General features: G+C 41.2%; 1 protein-coding gene across 1 annotated transcript; it reads left to right on the top strand.

Moving 5' to 3' along the window:
- Positions 1-13,140: 13,140 nt before the first annotated feature.
- Positions 13,141-16,318, top strand: LOC118005507 (ubiquitin-conjugating enzyme E2 L3-like). The gene is made up of 3 exons (XM_034997428.1): positions 13,141-13,664; positions 14,873-14,889; positions 16,207-16,318. The coding sequence occupies exons 1-3, from the start codon at positions 13,176-13,178 to the stop codon at positions 16,316-16,318; spliced, it is 618 nt and encodes a 205-aa protein (XP_034853319.1). The 5' UTR covers positions 13,141-13,175.
- The last annotated feature ends 2,905 nt before the right edge of the window (positions 16,319-19,223 follow it).

Raw genomic sequence — 19,223 nt, 5'->3', positions numbered from 1 at the left:
TATCATATTTTATGGCTGTAATACAACGAATTTAGACAGTCTCTCCCTCACGAATTTAGTTTGTATATTATTTAGGATAAGTTCTAGCTGTACTCTGGATAACAGTATCTTAAATAGGATAAAATTGGCTTTATTACAAAAAGGTTGGAAGTCAGTATTATAGGCCTGTTCTGATACTCTACAATGTCAGGCACCCATGTCTCTCTTCTCTCATTATTCTACCAGGCATGGCCTCATTCCAAGTTCACTGCATAGTCCAAGGTGGCAGCTCTAACTCCAGCTACTATGTCCACATTCCAGTCAACGAGATGGGAAAAAAAGGAGAAAGGCACACCCTCCCTTTAAGTGCACTTTCCAGAAACTGTACATATTACTTACATTGACAACTTAGTCACACAGTCATACTTTGTTCCAAAGAAAACTAAGAAATGCAGTCTTTACTCCAGGCAGCCATGTGCCCATCATAAACTACAAATTCTTTTACTACAGTATATGGGAGAAAACAGAGAGTTGGAAATAACAGTCTCTACCATTTCTTCTAATCTTTCACAAGTCAAACAAAACAGAAAAGAACATCCTTATGTATCTGCCTTTGTACACTTATGTGAGAGTATCTTTGCATGAATTATAAGAGCAATAGGAGAGGTTTTAGAGATCCTATTCCAATTCCCTCATTTTACAGATAAGGATTAAGATTCAAAGAGGTTAAGTAACTTGACAAAAGTCATATAACTAGCTCCCAGCAGAGTAAGGTCGCCAGATAAAATATAGGACACACAATAAAACTTGAATTTCAGGTAAACAAACAATTTTTTAGTATAATGTCACATGTAATATTTGGGACATACTTACACTGAAAAATTATCCCGTGTTTATCTGAAATTCAAATTCAACTGGACGTCCTGTATTTTTATTTGTTAATTCTAGCAGCTCTACAGCAGAGCTTTAGAATTTAAATCTCTTGACTTTAGCCTACTGGTTCTCCTATATACAACATGGCCATGTCACATGGACACTCAGTTAATAAATGAAGTAGAGCATACCAATAATTCACAGACAAAGATTATACCTTCCCACCAAAGATTAGCCTTTATAAGGGACCAGACATCATGCTATCCATGCCATATGCTTAAGTTAACTGAGTTTTTCTATGGCTTCAATACATGGGTAACAACTGTTCTACGGAGGTTACAATAAATCCAACAGTCACTAGAGCATACGTGCTCCTATTTAAAATAAAATTAGCCTTAAATTAATGCAGGTTTCCAAAGGCTGAAAGTAGGCAAATCTTGCCAGAATTCTGGTTTATTACACATACAGAAAAGAACACAAGGATGGAATACAGACATGCTACAGCATTCAGAACTCCTTTGAAACTCAGTAGTGACTTCATAGTAGTGATAATGACTGGGAATGGGGAACCAAGTTGAAAATTACAACTATGCCAGCAAATATATTTCATTTCATTCTCTATATATGGTTTAAAACTTTTAAACCTAACAAATTAAGACCTCTTCATATTCTCTCTTCCTGATTAAAATAAACAACTCTGCAAAATTTTTCATATCACAAGGTTTTACAGGCACACTCACATTTTATAACAAAGAAATCAAGAACTGTAGCTCTAAACATATTTTTCATGTTATGTACATTATTTCCCCTAAAAGAGAACCACCTGAAAACTTAACTTTCCAAAATTTAGCAAACTGTGTTAAAAAAGAAAAAAGGGGGCGCCTGGGTGGCTCAGTCGTTAGGCGTCTGCCTTCGGCTCAGGTCATGATCCAGGGGTCCTGGGATCGAGCCCCGCATCGGGCTCCCTGCTCGGCGGGGAGCCTGCTTCTCCCTCTCCCACTCCCCCTGCTTGTGTTCCCTCTCTAGCTGTCTCTCTCTCTGTCAAATAAATAAATAAAATCTTTAAAAAAAAGAAAGAAAGAAAAAAAAAGAAAAAAGAACCTGATTGTTATCCAGTCTCTAGATTCAGCTACCAATTTCCAGAAAACACAAAGAACAGAGCAACATTTTAAACTCTGCAGGGATGCAATCAACAAAATCCAGGCCACAAGAATCTCAACAGGACAAACAACCTGGTCACTTCAGTATCTAAATAACAAATGGAAAAAAAGTAAATGACACTTAAAAAGCATCACCCAATCACAAAGTGTGATCCTTATTTAAACTGTGACTCAAACTGTTTTAAAAAAACAAACAGGGGCACCTGTGTGACTCAGTTAAGCACCTGACTCTTGATTTCAGCTCAGGTCATGATCTCAGGGTCGTGAGATCAAGCCCAGCGTGGGGCTCTGTGCATAGCGCAGAGTCCGCTGGAGATTCTCTCTCTCTCTCTCCCTTCTCCCTCTGCCCACCCCCAACTTTGTGCACGCTCACTAGCTAGCTCTCTCTCTCTCAAATAAATAAATAAATAAATAAATAAATAAATATCTTTAAAAAACAAAACAAAACAAAGAAACTATGGCACCAATGAGAAGATTAAAAATTTGAACACTGCCTGAATATTTGGTAGTATTAAAAAACTACTGTTAATTTTTCAGTGCATGTGATAATGTTATAGGACTTCTATTCCCTTAGAATTCTTAGTCATGCCACTTCAAAGAATGAAGAGGTAGATCAGACGAAGAGTGGTGGGCAGCAAGGCAAAGTTTATTGAGCAATAGTACAAAGCTCCCAGAGAGAGAGGGGAACCAAGAGGGTTGCCGTTTTGCCATTCAAATCTAGGGGTTTTTATAAGCTCTTCTGCGGAACTATCTTGAGCATCCTGAGTGTGGGCCCCCTGTGGATTGGCTGCTAAGGCGTGCCAATCAAGACTTTGATCACGCACCCGTCTACCTATCGGGTTATTGTTCATGTGTTGACAGTTTTTGGGCTGACATCTGGAGATTAACTGCCTCAACTTGTGATAGTGACCAATGTTTTATGGCTAATTGTTTTGTTTCAGGATGTTTTGCAACAGTCACTTCTATAGAGGCTCCTAGACAAGATGCTATTGTGGTCTTGTCTAAGCTGTGAAACAGGATGCTAGTATGGTTTTGTTTTAGCTGTCCCAGCTCCCTGTTTTCTTGCTGGGGACCCTGGCCCTGACTACCTAATTGTCCAATGAACTTCTAACAATAATAGCATTATATTAGAACTTGTTTGAAGATCCTTATCTTTTAGAGATAAAAACTAAAATATTTAGGGATGAACTGATAGAATATCTGTGCTTTACCTCAAACAAACAGAGGAGGAGGAAGTAGGTGGGTGAGGATAAAGCAGGAGTGTCCACAAGTTGATGGATTAGGAAAAGATTATAAGTACACAGGGAGTCAATCACACTATTTTCTGGTTATATTTCTGCATGTTTGAGATTCTCCATAATTTTTTTAAAAATGTCTAGTACAGGGCGCCTGGGTGGTTCAGTCGTTAAGCGTCTGCCTTTGGCTCAGGTCATGATCCCAGAGTCCTGGCATCCAGCCCCGCATTGGGCTCCCTGCTCCGCGGGGAGCCTGCTTCTCCCTCTCCCACTCCCCCTGTTTGTGTTCCCTCTCTCGCTGTGTCCCTCTCTGTCAAATAAATAAATAAAATCTAAAAAAAAAATGTCTAGTACATGCTAAAAAATTAAACTGAAACCTGAGGATAGTTGCAAATATCTGAAATATGATAATATTCCATCAGAAAAAATAATTTAAACAACCCACTATTTCAGATCCTATTGTGAATAATGCATTAATTCAGATAAAACATTTGTCTTGAATATTTTTCAGAAGGGCTTGACTTATCTGTTATGAATTAAATGAGGAAAAATACAAGTAAAGGTAATTTCAAACACATATAAATTTCCTACAAGCCAGCAAAATCAAGACCTCTCTCCTAAAAAGCAATTATTTTCCACCAAAAAAAATTGTAAACAAAACCCTAACAAATAATTTTTCTAATATTTGTTTTCACTATGTTCAATACCCTGTGTGGTCCAGTTTTTAGTCAGATATATAATTGGAACATCAACCAAATATCAAGAGAAGGATAAGTTAGTCTGATTTTAATAGAAGCTAAGAAACCTAAGCTCCAAGCATTTTTTTTTAAAAAGATTGCTAAGTGAGAAACCTCAACAGCCACACCGTGAAATAATTTTATCAGCCTTATCAGCCATAACCTTGGAAAAAAAAAAAAAAAAAAGCTGCCCTATTCTTGCATCTTCTTTCAGTTTGTTTTCTCTCCCCAGCAATTACCTGTAAAGAGGGAAGAAGGCAAGTCCCAAGGCTGTGCAATCTAAACAATGCCTGGGGGAAACAGCCTGTGAATTTTTCTAGCTTGCTTAAACTTTTATATCACAAAAGCTCAGATAATTTTTAATTAGGCCAGTGCCAACCTGGAGGCATTAAACACAGAGTGTCTTTTTGCAAACAAAGCATCAATTTCACTCTAGGCATCTTGTAAAATGAGTAGACGGCTTAGGAATTACTCTCACTTTACACAGGAAGAAACTGCAACTCTGAATTAACAGATTTGGCAAATGAAGAGTTAAGGAGTAGCTGACTTGAACTCAAATCCCCTGACAACAATTAGACAAGTCCTAATATTTGCCCATTCCCCCCAAATGGAAACACATGGTCATACGTGCAAATCTTTTGCAATATAAATTACTATTCTGTAACCTGATCAATATTTTTTTCTATCATCAAAATCCTTCCATTCTTCAAGGTCCACCTTACTATGCAAATGGCTGCAGAATATTCCATGGCAGAAATGTACCATAATTTATTTAGCCAATCCTTTGAATTGGACATTTAGTTTCTCTTCAACCTTTGCCATAATAAACAATGCTATATAATGCATGTCCAAATACGCATATCTACATGAATCTGTTCCATTATTCCTCCAGGATAAATTCTTAGATGTAGAATAACTGGTGGGGAAAGGGTATGCCCATTTAAAATATGGATTTTAACAACAAATTATTCCCAGGAGGGCTGGAGTAACGTAGAGCCCCCACTAACAGTGATTAAGGTCCATTTTACCACTCTGCCAACTACTGTGCATTAGCTTTCCCTTTAAACTTTGGCAATATGATAGCTGAAAATAATCTCATTATTTTAGCCTACATATATTTTTATCAGTAGTAAGGTTACTATCTTTCCTTGAATCTTTTTCCCTCCTGGGAATTGCCTGTCCATGTTTTTCACTAATTGCTCTACTTTATTGTTAATCTTATTATTATTGATTTATAAAAGCTCTCTATATATTAAGGCAAGGTTCCTTCACCTCAGCATTATTGACATTTGGGGCTGGATAATTCTTTGTTGTAGGGGACTGTCCTGAGTTTTACAGAATGTTTAGCAGCATCCCTGGCCTCTACCCTCTAAATGCCAGTAGCATTCCCTCCAGCTGTGACAACCAAAAATGTATCGAGGTGTTGCCTCTGGAGAGCAAAACAGCCCCTGGCTGAGAACCACAGTGTTACACAGATTAACTCTCCTCCAATTACATGCTATAGCCTCTTGGGACTAGTACCCCTCACTCCTCATCCAATAAGAATGTCCCTTCTTCAATATTCTTTAAAGATTCTTTACAGACTTAATTACTATACTAATTTTTTAGGCAGCTGTCTCAATATTGAATGACTACAGTTGCTCCAAAACTCATAAAACTAAAATAAAGTCTAAATCCTTTTAAGTTCTAATCCTTAATTTTAGCTATACCACCTAGAACTGTACTGTTCAATACAGTAGCTACTAGCCACATGTAACTATTTAAATTTAAATTAAGTGAAATTAAATAAAATGTAAAATTCAGTTCCTCACACTAGCACATTTCAAGTACTCAATAGCCACTGTGCCGTATTGGACAGCACAGATATAGAACGTTCCTATCATCTCAGAGTGTTCCACTGTACAAAGCTGCTCTAGAACCTTGCCACTCAAAGTGTGGTCCAAGGATCAGAGCATTGGCATCATCTAAATACTTGTTAGAAATACAGAATCTTGGGCGCCTGGGTGGCTCAGTTGGTTAAGCGACTGCCTTCGGCTCAGGTCATGATCCCGGAGTCCCAGGATCGAGTCCCGCATCGGGCTCCCTGCTCAGCAGGGAGTCTGCTTCTCCCTCTGACCCTCCTCCCTCTCATGCTCTCTGTCTCTCATTCTCTCTCTCAAATAAATAAATAAAATCTTTAAAAAAAAGAATCTTTAAGAAAAAATATGCTACAAAAAGTATCAGAGGAGGAACCACTCAATTTCTGGCTGGGATAATTAGAAGGGGGAAAAAAGTTCTTAGAATAGAATTTGTAATTCTATTTGAAAGATTGATAGGATTTCAAGATGTGGGTGGGGATATCTAGAGACTAGTCTTGGCCAACCAAGCAAAGGTGCAGAACAAAGGAAGTGCAAATACAAATGCATCTACTTTAGCCGAAGTAATGGATAGATGGTGGGAAACTAGGCAGAAAAGGCCAGAGTTCAAGTGGTGGACACATTTGATGATTAGAAAAGAATGAATCAGTCTTGACTGGGCAGTGGCCCTGAGCAATGTCACTGTCCCTACAATATCTAAGCATGTCTATTATCAAGGCTGACTGAAGGGGAAGTATCAGTGATCGTTTATTTATAATATATGGCATAAGATACAGCAACTCGCATGTCATTAAATATTCTTCAGTTTTTAAAAGTCTGGTTGGTATTTAGTAATATGATAATACAGATATCCTTTACTGTTGGATATTTAGGTTAGTTCCCATGTTTTGTTAATATTTAAAATAGAACAATTGTGATGAATATCTTTCTACTTTGTGTGCATATAATTCCTAGAAGAGGAATTATTGGTGAAAGGATAAGAATATTTTTAAGACTCGCAATACACATTTACCAATTTCATATTACAAAACAGGTACCCATTTAAAATTCCAACACTGGCAGGCTCTCTGCTCAGCAGGGAGTCTGCTTCTCCCTCTTCCCTCCCCCCTCTCATGTGCTCTCTCTCTTTCTCTCTCTCATTCTCTCTCTCTCAAATAAATAAATAAAATCTTTTAAAAATAAATAAAAAATAAATAAAATTCCAACACTGGTATGTGTGTTTATTCATTATATGTGACTATATCCATCTCACCAAAAAAAAAAAAAAAAAAACCCAATGTGGGCATCTGGATACTCTACCTCCTTCCTCAAGAGAGGAGAGGGTCTACTGCCCCAGGGAGGTGCAAAAAGGAGCCAAGGTACAGTTGATTCTGCTCTCTCCATATGACTGTGACTCCTAACTGGACACCCCAGGACCTCACACCAGGCTGACTTCATGGGTATGAACTGTGGAGCCTTATAGGGCCCCAGGCTTAGAAGAACCCCATGTTTGGTTTAATGTCTGTTGTCCAATAATTTTTAACAAGGCCCTGAATTTTCATTTTGCACTGAGCCCCCAAAATTAGCCAGTCTTGTTCATACCCCACAGTGCCTAGCAGGGTGTATTGCACATAAGAGATATTCAAAATTTCCCCCAACTAGCATATTATTGTGTTTATGGGAAAGGGGGAGGAGAAAAATCAAACTAAATACACATTAATTGCATCTTTAAAGAGCATGCATTTTTCAAAAAAGTCATTATCAAATTACCTTTTAATTTCATTAGTTACACAGTTTAAGGGGACAATTAAGTTAAATCAAAGTCACAGAAATTCAGAAGAGTCATGAAAAGAAAAAAGTAAAGTTTTAAAAACATAGAGAGACAATAATTCAGAAAAACATTAAATTCAAAGTCAATGAGAATTTGGCTTTTGCTATGACTATATCATCTTCCCAGTAGGTTCTTGAACTAAATAAATGTGATTTCTGCTTGGAAATTTTCCTGGAGGCCATCTGGAAAATTAAGACAGACAGGATAAGTGTCTTTTTATTATTCTGAGCCACATAAAACAATTGGTCTCAGGAGCTGATAAAAACTATTCCAGAGGAACCCAGACCAGTAATCTTGCTACCCTCAACAACTTCCACCAACCCTCAAATTTAATAGGCCATTAGTATCCCTAGTGTGACCACTGCCCTTTTCCCAAGTTTTATTTAAAGCTTAGATGTTCAAAAAGTATTTGAATTCTGCAGATGCATTCACCAAAGGGAGGCCCCAGACTTCATAAGGCCAGAAGCATTTTCAGGTTTAAGTTCAAGTCCACATTCTTCTCATGGCCTTACTCCTATCCCAACTCCCATCCTGACATTCTCAAGAGCATGTTCTTAAATCTGGTCTTAGATCAACTGCTTCTGAACTACATTCTTAAGAATGCCAATTTCTGGGCCCTATGTTTGACCTTCTGAATCAACATATCTGAGAACAGAATGAAGAAACTGACTGCTTCTTATAAAGTTAGTACGTCATGGAGATATATTGTACAGCATGATGACTATAGTCAATAATATAGTAGTGCATACTTGAAAGTTGTCAGGAAAATAAATCCTAAAAATTACATTGTGTGGGAACAGATAGTAACTAGATTTATTGTGGTGATAAATTCACAATGTATACAAATATTGAATCAATATGTTGTATGTCTGAAATCAATATAATGTTATTTGTCAATTATACCTCAATAAAAAATTTAAAAGAAAAAAAAAAAAGAAACTGACTGCTTCTTTTGACCAACATTGGGTGAGTCTATGTGCAAACGAGAGCTTCTCCTTTCATTGTGCACACACATCACCCGGGGATCTTGTTAAAATGCAGGTTCTGTCCGATTCACTAGATCTGGGCTGAGGTTTGAGAGTCTGCATTTCTAACAAGCCAAGAGCAGCCGTTCCCATCACAGTTGCACATTAGAGTGTACAGCCCAATTCTGATTCCCAACTGAATCAGAATCCCTATAATGGAGCCCAGGCAACACCCTGGAATGAAACTCTGAGTAGATAGCCCCTGAGCCTCAGTTTCCCTCTCTACAAAATGAGAATAATACCCACATGAGATATCATTCATCACTAGTCATCTCCCAAACTCCCTGCTCTCCCATCATGCTGTCTTTCACTTTGGAGCCTTTGCAGACACGATTGCTGCACCGCCAGCTACCCCCTCATTGTTGGCCTCGTTAAACCCTACTCTCTGTCTTCACATTGTAGCTCAAATGCCACCTCAGCTGGGAAGACTTCCTGACCAGCCCCCAGGGCAAATCCAAATGAGGTTCCTGCACTTATACTGCTCATAGCACCCTGAACGTCCTTCAGAGCATCACATATTTTATAGTGATGTATTTTTGTGCAAGTAAAGGAATAATGTCCACCTCACCCCACTAGTCTTGGTGGGCCACAGATCCCAGTCCTCAACTCATCACCGTAACCTCAACAGCTCCCCAGCACTTCACCCTAACAGATGTTAATGTGGGTGGAGCTACCTTACTCTGTACCAGTCTCTGCTTCAGCATTTTATAAGATTCAGTTAATTTCATCTTCACACTGTCTTACGAGATAGGTGCCATTATTATCCCTATTTTATGGATGAGAAACTGAAGCATAGAGAGACTAAGTTCCTTGCCCAAGGAATCACAACTGGAGGCCCCTAGTGGAAGAAACAAGATTTGAACCCAAGTAATCTGGGTTAAGAAAGGGAAAAAGGCGGGCACCTGGGTGGCTCAGTTGGTTAAGCGACTGCCTTCGGCTCAGGTCATGATCCCGGAGTCCCGGGATCGAGTCCCGCATCGGGCTCCCTGCTCGGCAGGGGGTCTGCTTCTCCCTCTGACCCTATCCCCTCTCATGTGTTCTCTTTAAGATTTTATTTATTTATTTGAGACAGAGAGAATGAGAGACAGAGAGCATGAGAGGGGGGAAGGTCAGAGGGAGAAGCAGACCCCCTGCCGAGCAGGGAGCCCGATGCGGGACTCGATCCCGGGACTCCGGGATCATGACCTGAGCCGAAGGCAGTCGCTTAACCAACTGAGCCACCCAGGCACCGATAAATAAAATCTTTAAAAAAAAAAAAAAAAAGAAAGAAAGAAAGGGAAAAAGGGAAAAAGGCACAATGAGGGACTACAGAAGTTCCCTGGAGATTCTTCCTTTTCTTGCTTGCTTCCTTTCCTCCATCCTTCTCTCCTTGCTTCCCTCCTCCCTTCCTTCCCTCCTTCTCTCTCTCTCTCTCTCTCTCACACACACACACACACAAACACTTTATAGCGGCCAAATGCCAGGGCAGCCGTAGCTCATTTATTGTATTTGCATGGTAGATACCTTAGTTCCTGCTCATTCTTTGAAAACAAATGTACTGACAAGTCCCCGCTCCGATGGAGGCATTCTAGAAATATGTGAGGAACAGACTCGATGTACCTGTTACCAGACAGGTAACAAGGGAATAAGCAAACAAGGAAACTGGTTACATGCGCGACAGAACTAAACGGGGTGGTGAGGTAGGGCTGCCAGGCTCCTTCACACACCGTCAGGAAGGCGGGCCTCTCTGAGGAGGTGCCGTCGAGCCGGAACCTGGGGGGACAGAAGCCCGCTCTTCCTGCGGGAGGAGTGGGTTGAGGTGGCAGAGGCAATGCAGGCAGAGGCCCTAAGCACCACTCTGCGGCCATGCCTGAGAAGCGAGGGCCGTGGGTGTGACGGTCGCTGACGGACAGAAGGGATGGGAACCACATCGCACCTCCAGATGCACGAACTTTTCCAGCCATGTGATGTACCAACCAAGTCACCCAAATCTTTACCAGTCGGTTCACACACCCTTCGCAGCGCTCTGCTCCCTGTTAGCGGAGAGGAGGCGCGGGGGCTCTGCGGCCCGGACCCACCAGCTTTTGCTCATTGGTCCAGAGGCTGGCACGTGACCCCAGCACATCCAATCCATGGCCAGCCCGCACCCGAGACAGCGCCTAGCGCAAGCCTCCGGCTCACGCAGGGGGCGTGGCATGTAGAGGAGCCCATCGGATTCCGCAGGGAACTTAACCCGGACAGTGAAAAGAACAAACCAGTTAGAGGTGGGGAGAAACGTGCGCGGGGACCGGAAAGTAACTGTGGGCAAGACAGGTTAATAACAGAACCCGAGTAAATATTTAAAGCCCTTATTCCTCTGCCTCCAGTGTGCCCATGTGTTCTCAACTCCAAGCCCCAGCTAGACCTTGGTTCTTATCATCAGATTTCTGGAAGAATCTAGCCCTCTTAATACCATTTGAGTCATAATATCATTTATTAAACACTCTGTGCTTTGCCTTAGGGGCTTTCCATGCTAACTCGCATTGTCTTCACCAGCATGTACTGAAGCAAGAATCACTATCCCCGTGCTTATACCTGAAGAGGCATCTCCAAGAAGTTGAGTTACTTACCCAAAGTCATAATAAAGCTATAATGGGCAGACCTGGGACTTCAAAAGTCTGACTATTAACCACTATGATTAACTGATTCTTATTTTCTTAAAACAGAGCCTCATTTACTCGAGTTGGTCTGAGTGAGGCTCTGTTCCCTATAGATGGAACAGAATATCCTTTTCAAGTGTCTAAGTATCTATCAGTGCCTGTAATTAGAGTGATGGCTTTTTAAAAAATTATGTGCAAAGCTGTATCCAAAATGTCAAATTTCAGGATATATATAGAGCAAACTGATTTTATGTCCATGTGATATAGAATATAAACTTAGTAAATGAACTTTGGTGAAAGATTTAAAGACAGGTATTAAAGCATGCACACATTAAATGTACCATGCAATGTGATAGAGAAATATCAAGCCATATGAATAAATTAACAAAATTACTCCATAGACAGCTCTTCCCATGATACTTTATTCCTCTAGTAATAATGACTAACATTTACTGGACACTGACCATGGGCCAACCTTCATGCTAAACACTGTGTATATTATCTCATTTAAACCTCACTATTGGAAAAATAGTAAAATAACCCCAGTTTACAGATGTGAAAATAGAAACTCAAAGAGAGACCAAGTGGCCGATTTTTATTTTAGAGGCAAAATTTAAATGCAGGTGTATGTGCCTCTGGAAGACTTCCCCTTGACTACTTCAAGCAATTAGCACACCTCAGTCAGAGCACCTATCATATACTATGTTGTGATGGTTTATTTGAAGGTCGTCCTCCACTACAAATCCGCCTTTGAAGAATTTATGGACTCTCTTATTCAACTCTGTCTCCTCTCTGCTTAAAATAGAATAGGAATATAATATTAATACAAAGCAATTAGCTCATCTATTTTTAAAACAAAACTTAGGCCAATAATCACTCCTGCTGACTCTAGGCTATTGGGTGAATTTTGCAAGGCGCTGAATTATCACAGAAAATAAAATCAGGATCCAGAAAACTAAATTTCATTTTAGATACAAAAATCGAACTGCAGTCAGTCTCCACACAGGAGACTGCTAAGTTCTTCAGCTTCTTATTAAAAGATTGATTTGCTACAACTCTGTACCACTCAGAGAAAAGGGAAAAAAAAACTGAGCATCTCTGAAAATTTATCATAAAAATTATCTGTAAATAACAAGAAAGATGTTGAAATATTAACGCCTCCTCCATGAGCACATCAAAATGCTCCCTCAGCCACCTTCCATCTGCTTGCCCGCCTCTTCCAGTGTGAGCACAGCCATGCTCCGTTTTCAGCTTATTTGATGTCTAAAAAGATTAAGCCAAAAATTGTTTCAGCATGCTGGAAAGTATAATCCTCACATTTCAGACACATTTGGACATCCTAATTTAAAATATGGTGGAAAAATAGCATACTTGTGGGTTGTTCCTTGCCATATTTTAAATGCATCCCTGTAAAATTTATTTCTCTATTAAAATCATGGGCATAAACTTAACTTCTAAATGGAAGTAACAACAGCAACAACAATAATAATAGCAGCTAACACTAACATAACATCGTTCTAAGCACTTTACGGTCATTCACTTAATAATCCTGTAATGTTCCTATTACTAGCTCCATTTTACAGAGTAGAAAACTGAGGCCAAGGGGCATTCAGTGACTTGTTCAAGGTCACACGGCTGATTGTAGCAGAGCCATTGCTTGAAACCAGGGGTCTTGACTCCACATACTATGTTCTTAGCCCCTGCATCAATCTGCCCAGGAGGTGTTAGCCATTACCTAGCTTTAATCCTTTCCTTTCCAATATCTTTTGTCATTGTCATATTGCAGCAGATAAAAAGCTGGATTGTGAGTGTAGTGGGTTGAACAGTGGCCTCAAAAAAGATATGTCTAAGTCCTGGGGAAAGCAGCAGTGCCAGATCCAAGATGGCGGCCAGCAGGAGGCTGATGAAGGAGCTTGAAGAAATCCGCAAATGTGGAATGAAAAACTTCCCTAACATCCAGGTTGATGAAGCTGATTTATTGACTTGGCAAGGGCTTATTGTTCCTGACAACCCTCCATTTGATAAGGGGGCCTTCAGAATCGAAATCAACTTTCCAGTAGAGTACCCATTGAAACCACCGAAGATCACATTTAAAACAAAGATCTATCACCCGAACATCAATGAGGGGCAGGTCTGTCTGCCAGTAATTAGTGCTGAAAACTGGAAGCCAGCAACCGAAACCGACCAAGTAATCCAGTCCCTCATAGCACTGGTGAACGACCCCCAGCCTGAGCACCCACTTTGGGCTGACCTATCTGAAGAATACTCTAAGGACCGTAAAAAATTCTGTAAGAACACTGAAGAGTTTACAAAGAAATACGGGGAGAAGCGACCTGTGGACCAAACTCTGCCGCGACCAATCCCAGCGAGTGTGAGCAGAGACCCTGAACAACGCATTCAGACACCCCGCAAAGCAGGACCCTGTGGAAAATTGACACGTGCCGCAGCCTGGCATTTGCCTGTGGCAGTTAACTAACTTTGTACAGTTTTCTTAATCAAAAGTGGTCTAGGTAACCTGTAAAGAAAGGATTAAAAATTTAAGATGTTCTAAAAAAAAAAAGATATGTCTAAGTCCTTACCTCCTGAATCTGTGAATGTGACCTTATTTGGAAAAAGAGTCTTTGCAGTTATAATTAAAGTTACAGATCTTGAGATGAGATCTTCCCAGATTTAGGGCAAGCCCTAAATCCAAAGACAAGTGTCCTCATAAGAGGAAGACAGACAGAGATTTGAGAAACAGAGACACAGGGGAGAAGGTAATGTGAAGTCAGAGGCAAAGATTGAGTGATGTGTCTACAAGCCAAGGAATGCCAAGGGTTCCTGGCAGCCAACAGAAGCTAAGAGAAAGGCAAGGAATGTATTCTCCCTCCAAGCCTCCAGAAGGAACCAACCCTGCACACACCTTGATTTCAGACTTCTGGTTCCCACAGCTGTGAGAGAATAAATTTCTGCTGTGAAATTTAGCCACCTAGTTAGTGGTAATTTATTACAGCAGCCCCAGGAAGCTAATACAGTGAGTCTTGTGCCCAAAAACCCTGAATAGAAATCACATCCTACCTTTATAGTCAGGGAAACTGAGGTTCAAAATGAGGAATTCATTAACATGCTGTCAATCACACAACAGGTTTGTGGCAGAGCCAAGCCAGGCTCTAAACTACATGCTGGTCTCCTAATTCCTGGGCCAGCATCCTCTTCTTAACCCACCTCTTCCAGAGACAGAAGTATATATGCACTTTAGAACCTGACCACCTATGTTGGTGTCCTTGTTCTGCCATTTGCTAGCTGTGTACCTCTGTTTTCTCATCTGCAAAATGAGAATGGAAATGACAACTACCTCACTATGTTATTTTGGGGAACAAGTGAGTCAATATATGTGACTGGTATGCAGTAGCTCTCAATAAATATAGTTATTACTGTTATGTTATTCTAATACCTATTTAGCTATTGATAAACGGCAAATTATAAAATCAAGAATACGGGAGTGCCTAGCGAAAAAAAAAACCTGATAGACACATTAGCAGGGTTTATCATTATGTGTGGAAATTTGTGACAAAACTCATTTCCCAATTTCTTATGAAGATGTTAGACATCAAAAGGTAATGCCCATCATCCTTGACTTACACCGCTCTGACAGTCTTCATTGGCCCCACTCCCAAAAAGGAGTGCCAATATGATTGACCAGTGACCAGGACATTGACTGGAATGTGGGTGCTAGCAAAAGGAACACAGCCATGCCCCACATCCTCTTTTCCACTTGTGCAGCCCCAAAAGAGCAAGCGGCCCCACACCTCTCATCTGCTTCCTGCTCTCCCATGGTGACCACTGCTGAAAACACAGCCTTCTTAGGCAGTTCTGCCATCCACCCAACAGTTCTGCCATCCACCCAACTTTCCAGCTAAGGGGACCAGTAAAGCAAGCAGGGCTTTCCCTGTCTGGACAGACAGGGCCCTGCCCATCTTCCTTTACCCTTTCACTTCTGGGTATCCATGTGGTAAGCACAGCAGAACCTCCTCCTCTTGCTAACCTTGATTTCCCCCTGAGCATGGTGGCTATATGGAGTCAACATGCAGCAGGCATGGCCATCTGGAGGTCTAATGGGGAGGGAATGGCAAGCTCTCTCACTAGTCAAAAAAATCCCTGCATGGAGGGATACTGAGCGCATCCTCGGGAATTAATAAAGCCATACCATGTTTCTCTTTTGACTGCTGGGCTGTAGGTATATATCCCTTTTTGGTCAGACCCTGGATAGGGGCAGAAAGAACAGTAGCATTCAGACACCAAATCCCCACCCAAACTCCTAACAACTTCATATTACCTTCTGATGGAAGTGTACAATAAGCTCAATTTTTTCAAAGAATAATAATGTTCGTTATAAAGTGTACTCCAGTGTATTGAACTTCTTATTAGTCATCTGAATGATAATGCACATTTGAAGAATACCAAGAAAATGAAACACTTGGGGAAATTAAAGCCATTTCTCCCCCAAATCAAATAGCCATCAATTTTTTGTAATGGTTATCCTGTTCTAATTATAGCACTGGATCTACACACACACACACACACACACACACACACAAATACACACTACACCCCTTGTCATATCTATCCCAATATAAAATCCAAGCCAGCTGCTGGAATTAAGCTAAATACTATTGGAATCAACAGTGTCCTTAGGAAACATAGGGCTGGGATGCTGATTTCATCACAATTCTATCTGCCTGTACTTTTTCCAGGAAGTTCAAGAACCATGAGCAGCTGTAGAAATCCAAGTCATCAGAAAAGCAAACAAAGGCAGCTCCTCTCCTGCAAAGCAAATTCCCTAAAAGGGCCTCAGCATCTGCCTTCTTAGCATAAAGGGTGAGACCTTAATCTATGGTGAATTTTTAATACTTTTCTCTTCCTTTTTGTTCCAGTCATTTGGGAAACATGATTGATCCCTTTTACTCCAGGCCAGGCACCAGACTTCTACCATCACCCATAATCATGTTAATTGCCTTTGACTTTCAAGAATTAACCAATGCCTGACACACTTCACCCATTTCTCCTTCCCCAAATATCAAAAGGAGGTCCTTTCCCATTTCCAAGACTGGGTGGGTGGCTGATAAACTCCTACAGGCGAGGAGTATTAAGATGATGCCGCCACAGTAGGGTCAGGATTTTCATCCAAGTCTCTGAGACCCAAAGATGCTCATATCTTATTAACATCTTAAATTTGAAAATGTTCTCCATTTAACCTTCAAACTAAGAATGTATACCTGTCAACCAAGGTGTGGCCTAGAGGAACCTGGAGAGACAACGTCCCAGCTAAGGTAAGCAACGACTGTTTAGCTCCAGCTCACTGGGTTCAGGGCTACCAGACGTGCCCAGTGCTGAAAAAATTCAGAAATCCAGGTTTTACATGAAGTCTCCCAGCTTTATAATGCTGGCAACTAGTTCCCAAGGTCACATAGCCAAATTATGGCAGAGTGAGGACTAGATCCAGGCCTCCTGACTTCACCAAGCCCAAGAGGTCTTGGCTCTGTATATACTTGTGCATTTTACTCAACAGCTATTTACTAAACAATTACTATATTCAGGGATATTATTTTAATAAGTAGATGGATGGATGGAGGGACAGCCAGATATTTACTAAGGAACTAAAGAAGAAAGCAAAAGAAGAAGGAGAAGAAGGAGGAGGAGGAAGAAGGAAAAGAAGGAGAAGGAGGAGGAGGAAAAGAAGAATAGGAGGAGGAGGAAGGGAGGGAGAAGAGGAGGAGGAGGGGAGGGGAAGGAGGAGGAGGGGAGGGGAAGGAGGAGGAGGGGAGGGGAAGGAGGAGGAGAGGAGGAGAAGGAGGGGGAGGAGGAGGGGGAAGAGGAGAAGGAGGGGGAGGAGGAGGAGAAGAAGAAAGAAGAAGAAGAAGGAGACGGAGAAGAATGCAAAACATAATTCCCAAGTTTACAATATACCTTCTTAAAAAACTGAGATTCATGAGGCGGCTGGGTGGCTCAGTCAGTTAAGTGTCTGCCTTCAGCTCAGGTCATGATCCCAGAGTCCCACAGTCCCAGGATCAAGCCCAGCATCGGGCTCCCTGCTCAGCAGGGAGGCTGCTTCTCCCTCCACCCCTCACCTGGCTCACGCTCTCTCTCTCTCAAATAAATAAAAGAAATCCTTAAAAAAAAAAAAGACCCTGATATACAACATTTAATTCATAACTATCATTTTCCTTCCTACAATAATTTTATTTGCAATTGATGTTGAATAGGAAATAGATCACATACTCTGAAATCTAAAAGTAAGGCAAGCACAGAAATTCTGTTTAAGCCAGAGCATCTTCCACTAAGAAAACCATGACTAAGGAAGCACTGTAGCTTGAATCCACAGGTAAAACCTCTTCTTGGATTATTTAAGAACAACCTCTTTACTCCTCTGCACTCTTGGGAGCACAGGGTATATTTCTGAAGCGTTTCTATCAGGATAGTAATTAGTATAGCTGAGAAATGCCATCAACAGCAAAAGTAAAATTAGCCTTTACTTGTAAAATGTCTCCTGGGACATGCTGGTGGCTGCTGTCTCCACCAAGCCAAGTATTGGGCTTGCTGTGTCATCCTACAGCAAGCAAACTGCCCCATCAGCAGCACCGGAATAAAACCACCAACACATCATACTGACGACCAACATGTCTTCCTTTGCCTATTTTTTTTTTTTAAGATTCACCCATTTATTGAAAGAGAGAGAGCACAGGAGAGAGGGACAGAGGGAGAATCTCAAGCAGACTCCCCACTGAGCATGGAGCCCAACGTGGGGCTAAATCTCACAACCCTGAGATCATGAACTGAGCCAAAACCAAGAGTTGGACGCTTAAGACTGCACCACCCAGGCACCCCTTCCTTTTCCTATTTCAACCACACCTGCCACATCCTAGCCACATGGTCCCATCAAATTGCACACACGACTCTTCTGCCACCGGGGTACTCCTAATTTCCCTGAAAATTTAGCTTAAACCTGTGGCATGTGTTAGCCAACATGAACCTTTGAGACAATTTTATTCAATATAGTGCTGCAACAGGGAAAACTGGGACTCAGGGATAGGAGGTGATTTGGCCAACATCTCATCCTGTTTTGCATCAAAGTGAAATCTAAGTTAATTCCTAGTCTGGAGCATTCTCTTTTCACTAAACCAAGCAATCTCCTTAGGTTTAACCTTCTTTTACTCCATACCTATTGTCTCTTTATCTGGACCTTTCCTGACCAGCTCTTCCCTGGGTTTGAGGAAACCTTGCCACCTACTCACAGCTGAACTCCTCTTCTCCCTCCCCTTTCAGACTTTGTTTCACCAATAACCCTTTTTCTACTGGCCCATTTCCTGCATGGTAAGAATATGGTCAAATGTGTCACATATTGGTGAGAGGAGATTCCCCAAACTCTGCATCCCTCCAGTTACCATTTTCAAAGCCAAGCTACCTGCAGAAAGAATATAAAAAATCAACATTACCACTTCTAACCCACTGCAGCCCAATATCTACTCTCACCACATCCATAATGTTCTAGCAGAGGCCACAAGACAGCCAATTCCACCAAACCCACATCCCTACTTAGCATCACCACTTGGATGAATGAGGCTTTGCAACAAAACATGATCAAGAACAAACTCCTGATCTCCCCGCATACTAAGCCTGTTTGGCCTCAGCCTTCCCCAGTGGCTCAAGCCCAAAACTTGACTCCTTTTGCTTCCCCCACAAGAATGGAAGCTCCATACAGGCAGGAAATTTTGTCTATTACTATACTCTCAGCACCTAGCCCAGCACATGGTAGAAGTTTCATATTTGTTGACTTGATCCATTTCAGCCATTCAGTCATCATCTTGCTTGACCCTCTTGGGGGACACCAGTGACACCTCTAGTGGAAAATGGGTAAACACATCTAAGCCAATGGAGAGATTTGGGTTAGAGA

Source organism: Mirounga leonina, unplaced genomic scaffold (genome assembly GCF_011800145.1).
Source record: "Mirounga leonina isolate KUSES-001 unplaced genomic scaffold, KU_Mleo_1.0 Mir_94, whole genome shotgun sequence".
NCBI lineage: Eukaryota > Metazoa > Chordata > Mammalia > Carnivora > Phocidae > Mirounga > Mirounga leonina.
The sequence above is the reverse complement of the archived record's forward strand: the minus strand, read 5'-3'. Positions and strand labels throughout refer to the sequence as shown.

What these genes read in the sequence shown, in the direction of transcription:
- LOC118005507 (XM_034997428.1), top strand. Translation starts at nt 13,176, where the DNA reads ATGGCGGCCAGCAGGAGGCTGATGAAGGAGCTTGAAGAAATCCGCAAA.